The sequence below is a fragment of the Taeniopygia guttata genome, chromosome Z (genome assembly GCF_048771995.1).
Source record: "Taeniopygia guttata chromosome Z, bTaeGut7.mat, whole genome shotgun sequence".
Lineage (NCBI taxonomy): Eukaryota > Metazoa > Chordata > Aves > Passeriformes > Estrildidae > Taeniopygia > Taeniopygia guttata.
In genome coordinates, this window is record NC_133063.1 from 46,183,885 (window position 1) to 46,207,165 (window position 23,281).

Sequence of the window (23,281 nt, forward strand, 5' to 3'; positions counted from 1 at the left end):
CAGCTCTGCTTCGTTCACTCACAAACAAATCCCCCCGACACGCACACACACACGCCTTGTCCATGAACCTTCCTCCATCCCCAGTGGCCAGACCACAGGGGTAGACCCGCCAGACCACCGGTCCTCTGCAGGGGTGTCAACCCATGCCCTCAACACGTTTCCAGCGTGACACCCCACCCTCCGTGTCACCCCCGTGTCCCGAGGCTGAGTCCGGACGGGCAGCGCTGCTGCAGCACCCTGGACAGCGACACCCCTCCCGGGTGGGCTCAGAGATCCGGACTGGGGGTGTTCCCTTGCCCTGGGAATCCGCGCTGGGGATGTCAGCGGGAGTGTGGGTTGTGGCTGTCCTCGAGGGGCTGGGTCTGTTCCGGGAGGACTGGGGGCTGTCCTCGAGGGGCTGAACCTGAGGAACAGCAGCTGTTCCCGAGAAGCTGTGTGTCCCCAGGGGTCTGAGTCTGGCCTCGGGGTGGGGGGGACTCAGGAGTTTCTGTCCCCTTGGGTGCCAGGGACCTATCTTCGTCGTTGCCTCTAGCCAGAGTGTCTGTCCCCACGGGAGCCCCTGTGCCTGTTCAGATGCTCAGGTGGCTGCACACGCATGGCAGTCCATGTGTGGGCATGAGTGTGACAGTCTCACTGTGCACGCCATTGAGTTTGTACAAGGGAGAACATATGACCACCCACCTATGTGTGTGCCTCCCAGCTCCACAATCATCACCTGTGTCCTCTGTGGGCACTGCTCATGTACCAGGCAGGTGCATCACTCCTGGCATCTCACCAGGTCCAAACTGACACCCCCGTGGACATGGTCTCAGCAGCTCGTGTCATGTTTCCTTTCCTGCACAGGGTAGCCTAATGGGATCCCCACCCACGGGTGAGCTGCCACTGAGTGCTTATGGGGGCTCAGCCAGGCTCACGGACAGCCTGGCTGGCACAGCTGGAGTTGGTGACCTGTCTGATCCAGCCCACGTCTGTGAGCTCTTGTATAGGCATAGGGCATAGGGCACTTGTTTGTAACTCAGAAGCTGGGCTGGAGGCAAGCATAAGTTGGGCTGTGAAACTTCAGGCACCGCAGGTGTTACCCCAGGGTATCACTGGCTGTTGGGATGTCCTGCACCTCCATCTGGGCCCCGGGGCTCGGTGGGTGGCACCATGCCCTGCACACAACCCTCAGCACTGTTTTGGTTCAGGAGTTAATTTCCTTTAATAGATACATGGAGTTGCGTGGCTGTGGTGGGAGTGCGGGGAGCAGGCCAGCACTGCCGAGCCCCCGTGCTGAGGTAGAGGTGAGCGTCGCTCCACACTCACCTGCTTTGGCACCCTGGGGTACACGTGGATGGAGGAGGCGCCCGCCCAGCCCAACGAGGTAGTTCAGAGTGCCCTCTGTCTCCCTGTCACCCAACCGGAGACCCTGGCACCCAAGCAGTCTTTGGTGGTGGTGGGGGGGGCTCTACTGGGCAACCCTGCCCTCCCCCACCAACAAACCCCACCCCGACATAAACCCCCTACCCCAGTCACACCCCAATAAGCTTCACCCCCACCATTCCCACCAATATCCCCATTATTTGCCCCCCCCCCCAGGGTGATCCCCCTGAGCTGAGGACCTGGGGGGCTCAGATGCCACCACCCTGTGGGTGTCTCAGGGCAGGGACAGCAAGCCCAGGCAGCACAGGAGGACTGGGTAGGGGCATCTGCAGTGGGTAGGGGGTGCAGTATATATATCGGGGCTGCAGAGTATAGGGGCTACAATTTACAGGGGCTGCAGCATATCATGCCTGCACGGAGGGTGTGTATGGAGAGGTAAAGTGGGCACCAAGGGCGTGTGCAGGGAATACAGTGAATGCATTGAGGCGTGTACAGGGGCAGCAGTGTGTGCACTGAGGTGGGGTAGGGGCTGCAGGATGTAGGGGATGCAGCATGCAGGTCCCGGGGGTCCCCCAGGCATCAGGGCAGCAGGAGATGTATGGGAGGGTCACCTGGGGGTGGTGACTTGGGAAGAAACTTGTGTGTGTGTGTGTGTGTGTCTGTCAGATGGCACATGTGGGGATAAGGGATAAAAGGGTCCACATGGGTGTTCACAGCCTTGCATGGCCACAGCTCAGTATTGCAGCAAGAGGCACCTTTGGGTCCCCCATCCCACCCTGGTGGTCCAGTGGGTCCCACAGTTCAGACCCCAGACTGTGGGCACCCCCAGCTGCTTTCAGGGTGGGGGCACATCTGCCTTACGGAGAGGAGCTAGTGGGAGTGTGGCTTTGAGAGGAGGTTGGGAGCAGGGGGTTTGGGGCAGGCATGGGGTTTGGACGGGTTTGGGTGCTCCCTCCACCAGGTGCCAGGGTGGCTGAGGGCCGGCGGGCAAACAGGACACCTGTGGGACAAGAACAAGCCAGTTAAAGCAAGCCCAGGGCTGGAGGATCAGCTCACCTGGCCCCCAGCACTCAGGCTAGGGAGTGCAGAACCCAGACTCATGGGGGCTTAAGCCCCCTCTCATCAGCTGTGGTGTCTCCCCCAACCCAGTCATCCTTCCCTGCATGGGACAGCCTGTGGGGTGGCCCAGGGCCCATTTGGCTGGCAGCCCCACATGATGCTTAGCCCTGACCTTTCCCATTCGTTAAATATTTAAATTCTGAAGGCAAAGCCATTGATTTTAATTGTAGGATGTCTCAGCAGGACAGGCATGGATCTGGGGGGCATGGGATGGGCTGCTTAGCCAGGCTCATGCACATTGGCACCCCAAAGGACCCTCTGCTCCACCAAAGCACCCCAACATTTTTCCCTGCACAAAGCTCTGCAATCACCCAATCCCCACACCCAGCCCGAGACCTTCTGGGCACACAAGCATAGGGGTGCCCCCCAGTCCATGCCCTGCCTCCAGGACCCTGGGGTGTGGAATGACCCTAGACGCAGGGTCACTTCTCAGCCAGAGTCTGTCCATCTGTCCATCTATTCAACCCCTACTTTAGCCTTTCATTACTAGCACCTGCTTTGGGCCAATTTCCATCCTTGTCCACCCCCTCCTCCTCCTGCCCCCTCTCCCCAAGCCCTGCCACTTCATTACGATGGATTTTATAGTAAAGACATCAGATTGAAGGAAGGACTTGCTGGCCAGGCAGTGGCTATAAGTTATTGGATTTCCCGGCCGCAATTACACGGGCCAAGCGGCCCTTCTATTTACCTGTGTAGACAACTCCATTTATTTCTATTGACATGTTGATACTGCTAATGCTGTTGGTGGACAGGTTCAATGCGGTCTCCTGTCTGTCATCTGGGGAAAGGAAATACCAATATGAGTGTTAAGCGAAACAGAAACAAGAACCTGTCCGAGTCAGATAAGCCGGGATGCAGTCCCTCTGGGCATCCATACTCTTCTCCAGTGGCTGCTGCTGCTCCCACCTTGGGTGACACAGAAAGGGATGACCAAGGATGAGCTGCTGCATCTCTTTACCTCGGTTGGAGATCTTGATGTTCATGGGGAACTGGGAGGCCATGGCCAGGAGGTTGTGCTGAAGTGCATGTTGCACCAGCCGCTGCTGCTCCTCCGCTGTCAGGGCCACCTTCTTCTCTGGGGGCTCCCCTGTCTCCAGCTTTTCCCGCAGCTGCTCCAGCACCACTGCCTGTGAGGCAGCTGCTGCTTGGGCTGCTGTGAGATGCTGGCCAGCCAGTCCCACAGGGATAGTGATGCGCCCAGGCACTGATGCTGCCAGCATTCCATCCTCTGCAATGACCAAGAGAGCTCAGTAGGTCCCTCATCACCACCCACCTTACCGTCCCTACTGGTACCAACTCCACCCCACCAGCAATGGGGCAGGGCAGGCCACCACTCCAAACATCTGGGCTTGGTCCTTCTCCAAAACCAGTGAAAATACAGTCATTTCACTCCCTGAAAGGGACTAAAAGAACAACATGGTTCCTATTTTCCCCAAGCAAAAAGGGCAAGAAGAGAGAGGGAACATCCCTGCTGCTGAAGGGATGACATGCCAATGTTCATCTCTGGGAGGATGGGATCCTCACCCACCTTTCTTAACACTGTGCACTTGGCTGAGCTGGCCACAGCTGTGTGTGGAGATGCTAAGAGCTGGCAGAGGCATTTTGGGGGTGCCCAGCAGGGTTGGGGTGCTGGCTGGCGAGTAGTTGAAGAGTGCTGTGCCAAAAGTCTGCCTCCGTCCCTCCCGACGGTTGCTGTCGATAGCAGCTTGGAGCTCTCCGGGAGAGCTGAGCGCCCGCTTCTCACATTCGTAGGGATACAGGTACTTCATGTATCTGCACAGGGAGAGAGCCAGGAGGAAATCCACAGTCGTACACCTCCCAGCCAGCCCTGTGCTGAGCAAGGAGCCCTTGGGAAGGAGCAGAGCCCTCCAACCACTTTTGTGGTACTCCATGTCAGACCCCATCCAGGGCTCTGGGGCATCTGAGCCAGCAGGTATCCCAGGAGTGGTGTCCCCCACCTGCCATGCTGCCAGGCACTCACTGTGTGCGGAGGGTGAAGGCAGCGCTGGTGATGGAGGTAGGTAGGTTGAGGCCCTTGGTGATCTCCCGCCAGATCTTCTTGTTGATGACTTCGACCAGGCCACCCTTGTCTGTCACCAGCTGGTACAGTGTATACAAGTCCAGCACTTGCTTGGCCATGATAGGGATGCGGTTCACTGGTGTTCCTTCCAGAGGCACACAGGAGACAGAAGAAGGTGTGAGGGGGTGTGGGGGGCTGCCCACAAGCGCCCTTTGTGCCTGGGATCACAGCCCCCACCCTCCCCCCACCGCCACTGCAGGTACCTGCAATGGGAGTCTTATCTCTCCATGCTCACGTGAACACCCATGGGCACCTGGGGGGCAGGTAGGACCCCAGGGTGCCTGGGAGAATGGAACTGTGCCAAAAAGCAGGGGAGACCCCAGCATGCTGGCAGAGAGTCACCTTTGACGGAGCTGTCAGTGTGGCTGGGTATGCTCTCATCTGGGATATGGAGCCTCAGTGGGATGGGCAAAGTCACCCCTCCAGGCACCCTTTAGATAAAGCTGCCTCCCTACAATTCTCAGAGCTATCTGTACAGCATCAATCTACGGAAACTCTCAGAGCATCCTAAAATTATTCACTCTGTAATACTCTTTCAGAGCCCAGTAAAGAGAGACTCCATCTACACTTTAAATAGCGACCCGTCCTATAACCTTTCTGAAGAGGCATGACCCCCACAACCCTTCTGGGAGGGCTCACCCTACTATCTCTCTATGGAGAGATTTTCTCTTCCAGCTCCAGATTCTTCCAAAGAGTTCCTGAAAAACCTCTTAATCCTATAGATGGCTCCAGAAGTTTCCTTTGCTTAAAGGACTTTAGTGCCCTGCTTCAAGGAACATGACCCCAAATCTTCAGCTGCTCTCAGCAGGGACCCTGCCCCCTGGTGACCCACCATCACCCTCCTCTATGAGGCTACAGGGCAAGGGAACATGGGTTCACCAGGGTCCTGTGAGCTCAGTATAGATCAACATGGTCTCCACAGCCACCAAGTCTAGCTAAAAAACCCTCCCCACTTTTTCAGCAGCCCCAGATAACCTCACAGCCTTGCTGTGCTCAATGCCTCCTTGGGACAATGGTCTGGGCATTTGCTGGAAGCTGGGCAGAGGAGGGACAAGCATCACATCCCATCCCACCCTGTCCCATTCCACCCCGTATTTATTCTTCCTGCAAAGTGGCGGGGAACAGGCAGTATTGGAAAGCCATCCATTTGGCCAAGGGAGGCTGTCACGACTGCGCTTCGCCCCTCAAACGAAGCCGTCATTCACCGCCATCCTCCAGCATCCCTAATTTATGGCCCTGATATTGGCTTGGCTTCTTCACATAAGCCTGAAAAATGAGCTCTTTTTATTCTTTTACTGAGTTCATTTAACTTTTTTTTTTTTTGTGTGTGTCTGTGTTGTTCACCAGGTCGGGAAGGGGGAGAGGAGTTTATCCTCCTGGGAGAAAGGCAGAGATATTGACTTGACATCTGCTGTCAGTAGCTTACCAGCCCTGCTCAGGGCTGCTGGCACAAGACCCATCACCTGGGGGGGGGGCAGTTTGAGGGCTCTTCCTCACCCCCAAACAATGAGTTCTCAGGGTCTCAGCCCCCAGCCAATGACCCATGGATTTCTCTTTCTCTTCCTCTTCCTCTTCCTCTTCCTCTTCCTCTTCCTCTTCCTCTTCCTCTTCCTCTTCCTCTTCCTCTTCTCCTCTCCTCTCCTCTCCTCTTCCTCTTCCTCTCCTCTCTAGCCTTAGTGGCTTAGGAAAGTGCCTTGCCATTAATCTCAGGGCTGTGCAGGCTGTGTGGCCGATGCCTGTCCCCCTGACAAAGGCACCTGTCTGCATCCCCACAAAGTGATGGCTCCAGCCCCAGCCAGGGCGGAGGGCACAAAAGCCCAGGGAGGTGATGCAGCCATTGTGGTGCTGCAATTACCACCTTGATTGATTAATAGTCCCGTGTTATCAGCAGGGCATTTAGCTTGGTGGTGAAATGGGGGGAGGAACCTCCAGACCCCAGTAAGCAAATGCAGAAAAAGCCCTCTTCTGTTCCTGATTACTGCCTTTGAAGTGCCACAGTAGTTGGGGCATGCCTATGAGCTGCCCCACTGCCTGTACCCCGTACCTGATGTACCTGATGGCGGTGGTTGTAACACCAGGGCCAGCTGTGTCCTTGTGCCATAGGGTGGCCTCAGAAGGTCTACCTCCCAACCCATTTTTCAGCCCTACAACTTTCCCATTCTGCTGACAAATGTCAGTGCTGATACTGTCCTGACAGCAGGCGGGATGCAGTCCCTTTAAGCAGGGCTCACTCTGTGGACATCAACCCCCTCCTGGAGACCTCCTAGGACACAGACTGGGTGTCACAGTCCCCTGCCCATGCACCTCTGGGTGCCCCAGCTGCACCTGCAGTGGTTCTCAGGTACCGTTTCTTACCCAGCTCTTGATGACCCCTGGGATGCTGTCCTTGCCCCTCAGCCTTTCTCTTTGGTACCCCAGTCCAAAATCCCTGTCTCCTCCAAAATGTTAATACACACCAATCCCTGCACATCTGCACCTGGGCACCCACACCTGGCCTGCCCTCCCCAAAGGGATGGCACCCACTCAGAGGGGAGGCAGGACAGAAGGGATGGAGGGCACAGGAATGGGACATGCAGACAGAAGGATGTGGAGCAGCACTATCAGGGAAGCATTAGGCTCCCTCCTTCCTCCCCACACCAGCAGGCATTTACTTAATTAGCCCCAGCCCCAATAGCAAGGGAGTAGCAGGCACTTACTTAATTAGCCCCAGCCCCAATAGCGAGGGAGTTAATTAGCTCTGGAGAGAGAGATAATGAAGCTGCAGAACAGCCCATGAATCTTGTAGCTGATGGATGCTGGAGGGCCAAAGCAGTGCTGATGCTCCCACTCACTCCCCACAGCTCTGCACCAGGGCCAGGGGGCACCCATGGGGCAGCACCCAGCCCATCCACAGCCTACAGCTGGCCTCAGCAAGAGTCCTGTGGCCGTGCCAGCCACTCACCACACACCCGTGACTGCAACAAGTTTGTGGTGTCCCAGCCCAGCCCAAAAGTCAATCTCTGCAGCCCCACAGCCAGGTGGGGACCCTCACCACCCTTCCGATGGGCAGGGCGTGCAGGTGACTGCCTCCCTCTGCCCCTCCTCACCCCATGCACAGCCAGCCCCAAAGCTCCTGCACCCCGCTCAGCCTTTCCCCGTTAATTAGCTCGGCATTAACCTCTGCCTGGGGTTTACTGGCTATCGAGCGGCTTGTTCATTAATCCACACACCAGCAAAAGGCTCTAATTAATACGGCCGGCCATACGCCTGCCCGCACTCGGCAACTTTTAATTGTCGCAGGCCCGGCCGGGGAGGGCGAAGGTTAAAGCATTTATCGAGTCCCTGGGAGCCGGCTCGGCTCCCCATGCCGATAGCAAAGATTTCCGATGAGGATGGGTTGGCTGGTGAGCCCTTAACCCCTGTGTGCCCGGTCGCAGCCCGGATTGCTGGCCCCACTCCCGCAAATCACAGGCATTGTTGAGAGGCACTGACTGTGGGCATCTCGCCACTAGGTGCAGCTAACAGGGAGTCCCAAAGGGCACTACCAAGGGCATTCCCATCGGGCATGCCTAAAACGTCCTGAAAACTGCTAATGGACATTAACGGGTCTTGCTAATGCTTGTCACCAAGGGGTATGTTAATGGACATCCCCACCAGGTGTTTCCAGTGGGCATCCCTGCTAGGCATCGCTAATGGGCACGGGATATCCGGGATATCCACATGGACAACTGCCTCAGCTTGGAGTGACAGGGGAGGCCCAGGGGGAGCAACACAGGAGCTGCCTGAGGGATTTGCAGAGACCTGGAGCAGCTCAGAGCCTCAGAGCAACACACTATGAACCCCCCACCAGCAGCTGAGGCAGCAATGGCAGTGGCACCCACCCCAGCCACCCACCTTTACCTCTCTTCTGCATGAAGCCAAAGAGGTCATCCAGGAACTCCTTGCGTTTTGGGTCGTCATCCAGTTCATACAGCTGGAGGCAGGAGAGAGAGAAGGGTCAGTGCTTCCAGCACATGCAGGTGAGAATGGGGAGGGGAGCAGTGCCTGGGGCCAAACACTGCCTGTGCCAGAAGCCCTCATCACCCCTGTCCCCATCTGCCTGCTTTGCCAGCAACAAGAGGTTCTCTGTGCACCAATAACAGAATCCCCTAATACACCCTCTGCATGGGTGTGGACTCTCCTTGTGCCTTGGGTCTGGACAGGCTCCCCACAGATCACAATTTTGAATCTTTCCTGCAGGGACGCTGGGTATGTGCCTCAGTTTGTCCTGCCCCTCGCCCTATTAGATGCAGGAATCACAGCCCAGAGGCATCAGCAAAACCCAAGCCCCACGCAGAACCCCGGGACCAGGATGCTCAGCTCTGCTCTGGCACTGCCAAGTATTGCTGTTCCCCAAGCCCCAGCATGGGATCAGCATCCTCATCAGCTCTCATCCCTCACAGGGACACACAGGCCCATCTGAACAGTGGGGGATGATCCCATCCTTGGAAAGGAAAAGTTGGCTCGACCATGGCACTGGGTACCATCAAGGGAGATGCAAGTGCCAGGTCTGCCAAGTGCACAGGATTACACAGACACAGACATGTGGCTGCGAGGACACTTATGTGTGCTGGAGGGCCTGGACACAGGGACACAGCCTGAGCTGTGGGACACAGTGGAGCACTGGGGAGGCGAGTGCAGCCCCTACACCAGGGACACCAAGTGCCGGCTCCGTGTGAAGGTCCGGGCTCTCCTGATTCCAGCACAGTGCCTGAGTGACCATGACAAATTGGAGCCTGGCAGATCGATGGCCCAGCAGTAAAAGTCAGAGCACATGAAGGAAAAATTAGCACCAATCGAAGACACTATAGACACCAATTCCTCCCAGCAAGCCCGGCAAGAATTTAAAGCCATTGAAAAGAAACAAAACTCAGCAGTCCAGAATGGATTTCCAAAACGTATACAAAGAAATGCAAGCTGGAAAACAAAGTCAGGCACAAAATAGAGTCGTTTAAAAAACAATTGTGCTGGGAAAGGCTGTTAAAAAACAATAGAAAGGGAGCACACCCCCGGCTCCACACAGAACATCATTCACCAGACAGATAAAGGGAGCTGTGCTTAAGGCTGCAGGCACAAGGGGATGTGGGGATGGGGGTGGATGCCATGGGGACACATGAACGCAGAGATACGGGAATGTAGGGATGTGAGGCTGCAGGGACCCGGGGGACACGGAGTTGGGGTGATGCAGGGATGCAATGGGGACACATGAATACAGGGACATGAGAATGTAGGGATGTGGGGTGTAGAGACTTTGGGGACATGGAGATGCGAGGATGTAGGGATGGGGGAATGTGGGGACCTACAGGGATGTGAGGATGCTTCTAGAGACCCCACGGTTCCCACCACTGAACAGACACACCTAACACAGTCCCTTGTCTAAATGGCAGGCGCCAGCTGCCTGTCCCTTGTCAGATACAGATCAGTGCTAACTGTCTGTCCCTATCTTTGTCTAGGGGTACAATTGCCAGACTGTCACCCTACACACAGGTGCTGACTGCTGGGCTCCATGGAGCTCCCTCTGCACTGCTTCCCTGCTGTCTGGACCCCACTTACCTATCCCCTCCTTGCAGTTGGGTGCTCTTGGAGTGCCCTGACCCCGGGTGCCAGTAGTGTGTCCCTCTCCACCACAGTGTTCCCTGCCTCACTCTGTGCCCCCTCCCCATTGCCTGCTCTTTTCCAGGAGGTCCCAGAGCCATTGATTACAGTAACTAGGTCAGGCTCTGAGCAGAGCTCCAGGGGGCTGCTTTGATTTCTGCCCCAGGAAGGCTGTGTCAGCCAGGCTTTGCCTGTATTTTCCTGACGGTCCCTGCCTCTGGAAGGCCTCCACACTAAGTACTTTGACATCTGGCTTGTCAATCCCCTGACATCTGGTTTGTCAAGGAGGGGGCAAAACCCCAGAACTGGCAACTACCACTCATTCCACTACAAGGTGAAGCCATGGCCTCCCCGAGGGTCATCTAGTGGATGGGCTTCAGCACCCACACACCTCTGCCCTGGGTGCCACTCGTGTTTCTCCTCCCATGGATGCAGGCAGGATTCCACCTAGAGTGGGCTGCTACTGACTCCAGCCCCCAAAACAGGTGTGACCTTCAAGGGCCAGGTTCTATTTTTCCACTGTTTATTAACCTCTAACCTTTTATCTGTGGGGCACTGAGATGCAAAAACACAGTACATCAAACGGGGAGCAAAGGTCAGCTTTTAAGTGGAGATGAGAGCTGAGCTGAGTAACTGGTGACAAGCCGGCATAGACCTTGGGTATGCCTGGGATGCACGGGGTGTTCCATGAGATTTGTCTTCCCAGGGAGGTGGTAGAATCACCATCTCTAGATGTGTTTAAAAAAAGACTGGACATGGCACTTGGTGCTATAGTCTAGTTGAGGTGTTAGGGCATTGGTTGGACTTGATGATCTTAGAGGTCTCTTTCAACCTCATTATCCTGTGATTCTGTGATTTGGGGATGCCCAGGCTGGACAAGAGGTCTTCTGGGTCACACACAGTTGCTGTGCAGGGACACATGCCTCACCTGGGTGTACATAACGCCACATGGGCTGCCACAGTCCCATGTGGGGGTGCACAAGCCCATGAGAGCATATACAACCCTACACAGGCATGCACAATACGCCTAGGCTTGCACAACCCCACAAGCCTGCACATCCTTGTGTGGGTTGACACAACCCCACAGGAGCGTGCACAGCCCCTCATGGGCATTGCGCAGCTCCACATAAGCATAGGCACAACTCTGTACAGGGACACAGATCCCCCCATGTGCCACACAGAAGGTGGAATGGGCATCTACAATCCTGTACAACCTTGCATAAATATGCACAGCCCCACAGGACACACAGAACATCACAGGAGCGTGCACAAGCCTGTGATGCACAGGCATACACAACCCACAGTGGCACAAATCCCTACACAGACATACACAGCCGGATCTGGATGTGCACAGCCTTCCATGGGCATGTACAGCAGTCTGGTGTGTGCCCAGACTTCCACGGGCATGCAGCAGAACTGCAGGGAGCATCCACAATCCCATACATACATCATGGCATGCACTCCAAATGTGTGTGCACAGCCCTAGATGAAACATGCACATCACTCACTGTACATGCACCTACAACCCAAGACTGGAACACACAAAAGCAGACAGGCATGCACAACCCCATATATACATACACAATTCTGGACAGGCACTCACAACCCTGGACAGGCATGTACAACACCAGAATGGAACACACAACTCTAGACAGGCATGCACAACCCTGACAGGCACACACAAATCCCAGCTGGGCATGCACAACCCCAAGTGAGCAGAGCCCCATACATGCATGCACAACCCCAAACAGACATACACAACCCCATATATGCAAACCATGTATGTGCATCCTCAACCCTAGAGGGGCACAGAGAGCCCCAAACAGGATCACAGAACTCCCGAAAGGGATGTACTGTCCCACACATGCATGCACAACCCCAGACAGGCACATGGATATGGATGGGCACCCCTGACCCCACAGGGCACACACTGCCCCAGAGCATCCCCCCAGCTATGTGCCTTGGAGCAGTGGTCTGAGCCTTGCCCAGGGTCAGTTGTGCAAAACAACCAGCGGCTCCTGCTTGTGGTGACCTATGAGCAAGGACCCTTTTAATCGTGTTTGTATTGATATAATTAGTAACTCATTTAACGCCATCGATGTAACTATATTCCTCTATAAACGGAAGTATTAAACTGTCAAGCCCCAGGATCAATATCCCACCAGTGTGCAGCGCAGCCCTGCTCTGCTGGCCTCGGGGACCCATCCATGCTTGGCCATCCCACTGGCCTTGGAACCCCTGCAGCATCCCACCGCCACCTGGCATTGCTGGCCTAGGTGCTTGTGCAGGGCTAGTTCAGTGTGTCCTCATCCCACATTCCATGTTGGGTGCAGCTTTGGGACCTGCTCCCTCATGTCATCCCATTGTCATGGTGACATCTATATTCCTTAAGGGATGGGGATAACGGGGCTTGTCAGGCAGGTTAAAGGTCAGCGGGTCGAACATCGTTTATTAACAGGACATGAATACGCCTTATGCTTCCTCCTCCTCCCCACGATTAAGTAACATTGTTAGCACCACTCATTCACCCAGGGCATGACTTTCCTGGAGCCAGGAAGGCTTCTAGAGATGAAGCTTGGGTCCCTGAGACCCCTTAGCCTAGCTGACACACTAGACAGAGGAAGGATGTGATGAAGCGCTAAGCCACACACCAGGCATTTCAGCTTTCCCTGGTCTGGTGAGTCCCCACACAGTCCGCCCTGGGCCCTGCTGCCAAGAGAAGTGATCTCAGTGGGACCCCCACACTCGCTGCTCAGCTGCCACCTCCTGCTGGTAGTGAGGGCTCAGATCAGCAGCCAGGATTTAATCCACTTAATATGAGCTGTATCGATCCTAGACCCTGCTCAGCTCCCCCCCACCATGCAAACCCCCCAACCCTGAGGTGCTTAATATCCACCACATTGATTAGACACACTGCTAATTTTTCCATCTGGCCACTGTTCACGCAGTGCGCCCAGGTAATGCTCACCTCCCTGCACCCCCAGCTACACACCACGGGTGGCTGACTGCTGATGCACTGTTTTGGAGTCACTGCACCTCTCTGGAGCTTGACTGTTGCCTCTGAGATCCTTTCCGAGGAAGATGGTTGATGCACAACCAAGCACCCAGACACTGATGCGTCCTCCCCTGCGCCATGCTGGCATGCCTCATTTTACCCTGCAGGTAATGACAGGATCTGGCCATTCCCAGTTGAGGCACAGCCCTGAGCACACTGGGGTTCAGGGATCCCAACAGTATCCACAATTAGAGTCTTCCCTGCCATGGGGCACACACAACAAACTAAGGGTTTGCAGGTCCCTCCCCCCATCCCCATTGCCAGAGCTGGGGGGCAGTTCACTCCCCGCCAGGCACAAACCACCCCCTGACCTTGCAAGCCACCACTTGCCTCTCCCACCAGTTGTTAATAAGTTAATGGTTACGGGACGGCTTTGCCGGGATGGCCGGCTGCATTCGAAGGCAGTGCTGGCTCGCCGGGGGACACTGCTCCCCTGACCCCACAGCCCTGAGTGGCGCGGGGTGCTCACTCATCCCAGCACCACCAACCTCAGCAGTCATCCCACTAGCGTGGCCGGACACCTGTGTCTGGGGACCTCTCTCAGCACTGTGGTTCCCCCTCAAAGCCTTTCATCATGCTTAATATTTAACGGCGCTTTATAGAGCAGGCAGGTTTAATCAGTGCTGATAATGCGGCAGATCCGGCAGGTCATTAAAACCCCTTCCCGCCGCAGCTGCTCCCGGGAGGGCTGCCTGCTGCAAACATTAACCCAGCCCCGCGCAAGGTTGGCTGGCAAGCACTGGCCTTGGGATGGCAGCGCCCCACCCACAGCCTGGCCCCAGCGTGATGTGGGGCGCTCACAGGGTCCCCAGCCTTCTGCTTAACACACTTTGCAGGAGGGGAAACTGAGGCAGGGGGTACTGGCATGGCTCCCCCAAGGGCTGGAGCCAGAGGAAACATGGTGCTCATGGCTGTGTGGTGCCGCCATGGGCACCCTTCATGGCCCCTTGTCCCATCTAGGGGCTGTGGCACAGGAGAGGTGGTCCCGGCTCCTGGGGAACGCACGTCCCCCATGGTCAGCCCCTTGTTACTCGTTCATGGCTGAGCAGGCAGGGAGTCAATGAGTGGGTTTGTTCGGGTTAATCTTCCTGACCCAGTGACGCTTGCTACGCCACTGCCTCCCCCTCCATCCTTGCTTTCCTCTCCATGTCTGCCTCCCCCCTCTATTCTTGTCCTCCCCCGCCATGGGTGACTGAAGTCGTGGGACACCCTTCCCCTTCAATCCCTTACTAGGTGACTGGAACCATGGCATCCTGTCCATGACCAGCACCACCCCAGGTATCCCCAAGGGCCACGCACACGCCCCGTGGTATTTGTATGGGTGAGCACACAGGACATGCTCTAGCACACATCAGGTCTGCACACGCAAACAGCTGCTGTGGGGCTGTGAGTACGAGGGGCTGCTGGGGGGACTGTGTGCATGCCTGGGATGTGCATGGGCTGTTCAATTCCCCTCTCCACCATGCAACTCTGGCCCAAGCCCCTTCCTGGAACTTCTCTGAAGGGACAATGTAGAAGGAAAGGTTGGTGGCCAACCCAAACCACACCCTGTGAAAGCAACCCCAGCCCCCGTGTCAGTTACTGGAAGAGCTGTGTGTCTGAGCAGAAAGAGCATCTGGGCCTCACTCTTCCCTCCCACAGACATGAGATGCAAGCTCTGGATCCATGATGGAGAACACAGCCTCACCAACAGAGGCATCTCCAGTGGGTGCCCTGTGCAGGCACCCATGGGACAGGCTTCCAGAGCCCCCCACATAGAGTCTGCTCACCCTCTGCACTTTCTTGCACACTGCAGCTTGCTCTGCAGATGCACACATGTGTGCACCCTCACCCTGGACAAGTAGCCCCAGCAAGCACACTCACACAGCCCCTGTATGTGCTCCCGCTCTGCACAGACCCTGTCCACACTTAGGCATCCTTACACATTCTTCACATACATACACAGTCCTTGTGCACAGCCATCCGTCCGTCCATCCATCCATCCATCCATCCATCCATCCATCCATCCATCCATCCATCCATCCATCCATCCATCCATCCATCCATCCATCCATCCATCCATCCATCCCCTTGAGACCAGAGTCCACCACCTCAGATCCAACCTCCCGGCTGCAGCCCTGCCCAGCTGGCTGGCAGCACAGGAGATTTACCTCCATTATTAACCCAATTGGTTGATTATTGGAGGCCCAAGTAGATGAGGAGGTGCATCCTCCCCAAAGACTCAACTGGCATCTGATTTCAGGGAGGTAGCTGGGGAGGGAGTTGGAAGCAGCCAGTGTGAGCTCCTGACTGCTCCTCTCCCCTCCACAGTGAGGGTATTCTCACACCCTCAACTAGTTTTTACACCTCCTCTTTGGAGCCCCATTCCCAAACCCTTTGAACCCCATCTGTAAGATAGTGTTATGGCAGCTTCTGAGGCTCTGAGCATCCCACAGACTCCAGTGGGGCCAGGAAGTGCCCTGGGGACAGCAATTGGAGTGGGTGACTGGCACCACCAGGACTGCTCAGCACTGTGGGCTGGGTAAGAGACCGCCTTGGAGGGGGTTCAGCCCTCAAATCCTGCCTCAAGTACCCGTGGGTCCATGCAATTCCAAGACTGTGACACTGGTACAGGCATGCAGATGCCTAAACACACTGGGACACTCCACATGTGTCTGCACATGCACACGGGTGTGTTCAGACTCGTGTGGGCACACACACACACGGTACCATACACACAACTACAGCCACATGGATCCACGCACACCTACGTGCTCATACAGACCCATAAACACATTCCAGCACTTCCATGGGTTCACACATACTCTGCACACTCCTGTGGATCCATACAGACACACAGGGCCTCCCAAGAATCGCTACACACAGGGGCACTCATGTGGGTCCACATACACACACGTACCGCCATACTTACATGTGCATTTATGCAGGTGCACACACTCAGGCTGGTGTGTGGGCACAGACACCCCTAGAACACCTCTGTTTGCCCTTCCAGCCACACCACAGCAGCCCCCCTGTCCTGTCCTGCGCCCTCCACTGCTGCTGGGTTGCTAGAGCTGTTTGAGCTCCAGGGATTGGCACACTGACCCTTACTGCTAACGCCACCTCCCTACTGCAGGTGGTCCCAGATTAGGGGCACAGCTCTGCTCATAGGTTCCCTGGAGAAAAGTCTCCAGGCAGACATGGACAGGGGCGAAGACACTGTGTCCATCTGTCCCTCCCTGTCTCTGCAGTGTAACCAGAGACCCTCTAAATGAGCCCTGGGAGCCCTTGGTCCTGCCCTTAGGTTGAAGATGCACTGACGGTGAGGACAGGAGTGTGGCATGGAGACCACTACCCTCTCCTCAGAGTCCTCCTCCTAAGCCACCTCCATTCCCTGAACATTCCTGACTCTATCTCCTCCATCCCCAGGGACACCACCACAGGAGAAAGCAATAGGGACAGAGGTAGGAGGGTGCACACAACTCATTTTGGGATGACCCTCTGTGGCACTAGGAGGTCTTTGCCTACAGGGGTACAAACACCTTCAGGCTCTGAGATGCAAGTGCACAAACTCACAGTTGGCAAGCCCTCCCTAAATGCGTGTTAAAGACAGGTGGGTGGGTGTAAGAGGCAACTCCTGGCATCAGGGACAGGCAAGGCAGGAGGAACAGCCACTCCAGGGTTAGGCTGAGGATAATGGTAAACAGCTGCTGGTAAAACCAGCCACCCCCAAATTAACCACTGAGGCTACCAGACACCCTGGAGTTCCTAATGGGCTGGCTGGGACTCACCCCCTGCAGCTCTCCTGGGAAGGGAGGAAGAAGCTTCAGAGGATCCTGATCCCCCCAGTCACAGATGGCTGTGCACATGCCAGAGGGGCCTTGTCAGGGAGGGCATCCTCCTGCCAGCAAACACTCTGGTAACAGGAGCTGGATGCAAAGCCCAGATGTTCGAGTCCCTCCCACCCCAGGGAATGGAGAAGAAAGCCCCGGGTTCTGGTGCTGTTCTTCTATCACTTGGAGGAAACCAGCACACCTATCCCTGTCTATATGTATGGTTTCCCTAGGGGGAAAGCTGAATTCACAGAGCTGAGCTTGGCACCAGAAATGCTAGGCTTTTACCTGTGCCCTCCAAGTCAAATATAATGCAGCACCACAGAATTAAAACCTGGAGGCATCCCAGCCCTTAAGGAAGCTGGGGTTCATGGCTAATGCATAATCACACCCCACTTGGTGCTCCCCATCTCAGGGCTGGGTCTGCCTGACAGCCCTGGGTGTGGAGACCTCCCAGACCTTTGCCCAGGTCTCTACATGTGTCCTTATCAATGTACACAAACCAGTGCTAGGGGCTGATGCAAACGGCAGGGGTGAGGGGGTCGCTGAGCCTTGTAACATTACAGCAGCCCTCCCAGTCAGAGCAAAGGTCTCACCAGCCTCCACTCCCCAAACCAGCACCTCAGGAAGCATATACAACTACAGCATATATGTGAGCTATTTCCCCAGAAATCTCCTCCATGCAAAGCAGCATTTTGTTGTTAACCCTGTGGATTTAGCCACAACCACCTCGTCCTCTGCTCCCATTTTTAGCAGTACTGCGCTGTGTGGAAACCCTTCTCCGGCTGGTCCTGCACTAACCTCCCAGCCCATTTCCATCAAGGCATCCTCCCCACTGGAGAGAGATGGGGAAGTCTCTCTCTGCCCACTTTCTGCCCATCAGCCTGGATTTGGTGGTTTCTGTTCACTTAGCTGTGCCCTCAGTCCAGGAGGATGAGAGCACAGACAACCTGAGCATGAACCCCACCCTGGGTGATGGTATGATGGCTTGGGCAGTTTCAAGTAGGGACTCCTGGTGGAAAATACAGTTCTGGCTACTACAGGGTCTCTTTCCAGGAGAGCTCCAGGACCCTCACAACCACACTGCCACTGCCCCAGCAGATTTCCAGCAGACACATGCTGGCCCCCCACCTCCCCCACAGCATCACAGACCAGCCCTTGGGAAACCTCCAAAAGCTAAAGCACAGCCACCCTCCCCACTTAGTCCCTGCAGAGTGGAGAACCTGTTCCCCAGGCTGGGTGAGCCACAGCCCTGCAGCCTGGGGAGGACCCAGCAGGGACATGACCCTCCCAGGAAGAGGTATGTTCCCCTCCTGCATGATCTCAGGAGAGGGACAGGAGTGACAGTCACCCTGCAGATCCCAAAGCAAGCTGGCACCGCAGCCTGTTCCAAACTGCAGAAGGACATCCCGTTGTTCCCTGGGCTGGCTGGGACACACCACAAGGGGGGAAACACAGGTGTGGGTCTCTGGATGAGGGGTCCATCACTTTTCCAATCAGGGTTGAAAAAACCCAAAGAGAGTAAACAAGGAACAAACCAGCTCTCACCCTGAGAAGCTGTGGCAGGATTTATCCTGCACCCCAACCTCTCCTGTCATCCCTCTCTCACTATTCACAACATTCCTGCCCTGCACAAGGAGTGCGGGCAGCCCCAGACAGGGGCAGGGTGGGAGGCTGAAGGACGAGAAATGCCGGGGATGCTTTCCTAGCCTCCCTGGGAGGGAGGAGCTGCTTTCCACCTCCCGGCTGACCCCGGGAACCGGACAGTCAGCCTTTTTCTGTGCAGCGGGGTGTAATGCAGTACTTCCTGGACGAGCTGTTTGGCCTGTGCAGTTCACCCACCTCGGCCCTCCCCGGGCTGCTTCAAGGCAGTGTAAGCACTGGCGGCATCTCAGCCGGGGGTCATGCCCTGTCTGCACCTCTACCTGCCACCTTGTAGGCAGGGGATGAGCTCTAGCCCCCAGAATAACAACGCGTTGAGCAACTTGAAATAGAAAAGGCAGCAGCACGCCCCTACAGCAGCCAAAAGTTGGGTCCCTGCTGCTGTTCCCTTCCTCTCCTGCGAAAACCGGATGAGACCAAAGTGCCCTCATCCTCCTGTCCCTGAGCAGTGCCATCCTAAAAATACACAACAGCTGTATGGGGACACCTCTGTCTGTTCTATCCCCTCACCAGATCCTCCCTGTTGCCCACTGTGCCTCTCTGTCCCCCACAAGGAAGCTGAGCGCATGGGGAACACAAACCTGCCCTATCCATGCCCACACCCTTGCATGCAGAGGCACCCACTGTGTGCAAACCGGAGCTTGTACAACACAACTCAGATAAGCTCCACATGCATTAAATACAGGGACACTTTTCTTCCATCCTTTACATGAGCTCCTGAAGCCCTTTCCTCATGTCCTCAGCTGCAAAAAGGTCTCCCCTACACCCACCAGGAATGAGGGGACAGGGTGTATATGCTACTTCTTCCAGTACAAAGAAATCAGTGAGCTGCGTTGACCAACTGTAATACACCCTGGCCTCTGCAGAGACAGAAGAACACAGCTCCATGGCTTGCCAGCTCCTTGGGGTGACCAACACCAGAGCCCTTGCCGTTTTTCATCTCTGCAAAACCTCCGTGGACGGGGTCAGACTGTTTTACCCATTATGGAAAGCACCAGGATGGAGCACAGATCAGGGTGGCACAGGGAGACGTCTGGACACTGGACCTGTGCAGGGCCTGTGGACAGGCACAGGGGACGTGGAGGAGGTGGGGTCATGAAGCAGGGCTGAAATGGGGCTTGGTAGCAGGGAGACGGGAAGCACGGAGGATTAATGATGATGTGCAGTGAAGATCATGCAGGGGGTACCCATTTAGGGGAGGATGAGGTCTGGGGGCACTGGATGAGTACTGCTGGGGTTTCATCTACTGTGGGATCACAGTAATGTCTGGGGTTAATGGGGATACGGGGAATATCTACTCGGGCTGGGTCTGGGCTGGGGCATGGTGCTGCCCATCTAGGGTGGGACGCAGACAAGTTTGCGAGCAGTGGGGGGCAAAAGAGTTGTCCATTCAGGGAAAGCTAAAGCCGAATTTGGGGACCATGGGGGACACCGGGGATGCCTGCCGGGAGCAGTTGATGGCGGGGCAACAATGCCTCCTTACCTGCTTGAACTGCTCCTCATAGGTCCACTCGTGGTGCTGTGGTGGTGGTGGGTCGCGGGGCTCCCCTTCTTCCTCCTCTTCCTCTTCCTCCTCCTCGTCCTCCTCCTCCTCCCCCGCAGCGGCGAGCGGCGGGCGCGGGCCAGAGGCCGGGCGGCGGCGGGGAGCGGGGGGCGGCGGCCCGGGGCCGGGGCCGGGCTCCAGCGGGAGCCGTCGGGGAACGCCGTCGGGGCCGCGGGCCAGGCGGGCCGCCTGCTGCCGCTGCAGGCTCTCCATCACCGCCGCCAAGCGCAGCCCCCCCGCCGCCCCCGGCCCCCGCGGCGGGGCGGCCGGCTGCGGGCACAGGGCCTCAGCGCTGCCGCCGGAGCCGGAGGAGGAGGGACGGGAGGAAGCATCCCCCACGCCACCCGCTCTCCCCGCCGCTCCCGGGGGCCTTGCCCAAAAGTTGCCCGCGGAACCGTCGGCGTGCCGGGCACGGCTCTCGCCGCCGGAGCTGCTTCGTCCCCCGCCGGGACCACCCAGCACCCTGCCCCGGGGGGGGACCCGGCCCTCCTGTACCACATCCCGGCTCCTCCGGAGGACGCCGTCCCCGCTCCTACCGGACACGGGTCCGACTCGAGGAGCCTCCTTCCTCCATCCCGCTGGGGACCCCTGTCTTGGTGGAACTCGCGCCCCACGTTCCCCATGGGAACCGCGTACTGCTGAGGACCCCTTTCCTCCCCGGTCCCAACGGAGACATCCTCCCCGACGGGGAACCCTCTCCTACCGAGCCCTCCACCTCCCCGTCCCTGCCGGGGACCGTGTCCCGATCCCGCCGGAAGGTCTCACCGGCGCCCTGTCTTCTCGGGACGCCCCTCCCACTCCCACCGGGAACCCCGATCCCGCTCCCTGGCCAACGCGGGTGTCCCTACCCCGCTCCCGCCATGCACCCCCGCGTCGCCGGGGCCCCTCCGGCCGCTCCGTCCCTCACCAGGGCGGGTTTGGCCGCCAGGCTGGGGTTTTCCACCATGCCGCCGGCTCCGAGCGCCTCCCGGGGCTCGCCCCGCCGTCCCGGGGGGCACGGCCGGCTGCTCCGCCCGGTCCCGGCCCCGGCCCACCGCTCACATGGCGCCGCGCCCGCCGATATTTCTTTTATTCCGCAGCAGATGAGGGTGGGTGGGATTTTCCCCTCTTTTCTTTCTTTCTCTCTTTCTTCCCTTTTTTTTTTCTTTTTTTTTTTTTTTTTTTTTTTTTTTTTTTTTTGCAACAAGTGGCAGTCAGATAGCAACACCCCTCCCAGCTCCCATTTGCTAGCGCACGTCTAGGGTGTCACCCGGGGAGGGCTGGGCTTACGGCAGCCCCGGGGGATGGCCGCGGACCGGTCCGCCGAGAGCCAGCCCGCCGATAGCTGGCCCGGAGCCGCTCTGCGCGGGGCCGCAGCAGGGACCGGGACCGAGGGCGCAGCGGGCTGGGAGATCCCCAGGCTGTGTACATGTGTGGGTCTGGACAGGAGGAGTGCATGGGAGTGTGTACACATACGCAGGCTGTGCCCGCATAGACGTCTGAGGAGAAGAGAGGGGTGTGTACGGTTCTGTGCACACGTGTGTAAGAGGGTGCTGCACCCATCGCACACCTTTTAGAGGGTCTGTCTGTGTGTGTGTAGTTATCTGTGTGTGCTGGGAGAAGGTGAATGTGTGTGTATTCGTTGCCTGAATTTGTATAGTGGGATGGATGGGCTTCCCTCACACGTGTATGTGCAGGGCATCTGAGCATCCCCTGTGCCTGTGTACAGTGGGAGAAGTGAGTGCATTAAACTGTTGGGAGCCCCCACACCAACGGGAGTGGGCCCGGTGTTTAAGGGGTCTGTATGCCCTGGTGGTGTGTGTGGGGCACCTGTGTCCATCACCTGGAGCAGTAACCATGCACGCATGTATGCCCAGCCGTGTGCACTGTCAGAGGGCTGAGCACCTGCAGTGTGTGCACACACGTGTGTGTGTGCAATTGGGGCCAATAATAAATGCTGTATATATGTCTGTGGGGAACTTGGGGGTGTGTGTTTCGTGTGTTCACCTGTTAGTATATGCAGCCTCTGCTGGGAGGGGTAGGAGAGGCAGGCCTGTGCACATGTGCTTTTTTGGGGGAGGTGGGTGTATATGCTCATGCTACTAATCCATGTGCAGGCACAAAGGGGTGTTTGGGGCAAGCTCCAAGTGCTGAACCCTGAATTCCATCCTCAAGGGCTGGGGTATCACAGCAGTGTGACCCTCAGCCTGAGACTTTGAAGGGATCCTTGTGACAGGTGCTGTGGGTGCCTGGCCCCTGGCTGAAGTGGTCAAATTGTAATGTGGCCTGGATGCCCAAAGAGACTTCCTGGCACAGATGGAACAAAGCCATGTGTCTCTGTCACTGGAGTGGCTCAATGCTCCTGGCTTGCCCTGTGTCTCTGCTTGCAGTGGGATAAACTGTGGCACCAGGGTATCATCAAGTGTGTCTCCAGATGTCAGACAAGGGTGTAAAATGAGGTGAGAGCACAGCACCTCTCTGCCTTGCAGACTGTTTGTTTCCTTACTCTCCCTCCACCTGCCTGTCTGCCAGATTTTCCCGACTCCTTTCTCTATGAGGGAAACTTTGCCAGGAGGCAAAGGAGGCACCCGCTCTTCCTTGGGCTTTTTTTGGCCAGGGCAGCTGCAAGATTTACATGGATGCCTGGGGAACAGCATTACCCCACAACACTGGGACAAAAGGGGGAGTGGTTTTGATCCCATCCCACAGCCAGAACAGTTTGTCACTGAGACTTCCTACTGCTGCACTGGGTTTTGGTGGCATGGGATGACAGGAAGTTGGGTGGCAAGGGCTGGTAGCTCTCTCCCCTCCATGGCCACCTGTGTGGAGGTGCTCCTGACTGCAGAGGCCAGGGGCAGCCAGCATGTGCCGAGTCCTTCCTGTTCCTTGAAGCATTTTGAGGAAAGCTGTTGACAGGAGCTGACTTTGTTCTCAAGCTCCATGGCCTAGAACTCCATCCCCTTCACCAGTTCCCTCAGTAGGGAAAAGCTGCTGTTTCTGTGCTCTCCATTTTCCCTATGAACATCTCCTGAGAAACTACCCTGTGTCCTGCCATG

The 23,281-nt window shown here is 56.8% G+C and overlaps 1 protein-coding gene across 1 annotated transcript; it reads right to left on the reverse strand.

The window, feature by feature from the left end:
• Nucleotides 1–1,176: 1,176 nt before the first annotated feature.
• Nucleotides 1,177–23,142, reverse strand: ARID3C (AT-rich interaction domain 3C). The gene is made up of 8 exons (XM_072922633.1): nt 21,154–23,142; nt 20,187–20,516; nt 8,441–8,513; nt 4,463–4,646; nt 4,010–4,254; nt 3,440–3,709; nt 3,170–3,259; nt 1,177–2,362 (listed from the first exon to the last, which is right to left on the reverse strand). Exons 1-8 carry the CDS (start codon nt 21,190–21,192, stop codon nt 2,220–2,222), a joined length of 1,374 nt encoding a protein of 457 aa, XP_072778734.1. The 5' UTR covers nt 21,193–23,142; the 3' UTR covers nt 1,177–2,219.
• Between the last annotated feature and the right edge of the window lie 139 nt (nt 23,143–23,281).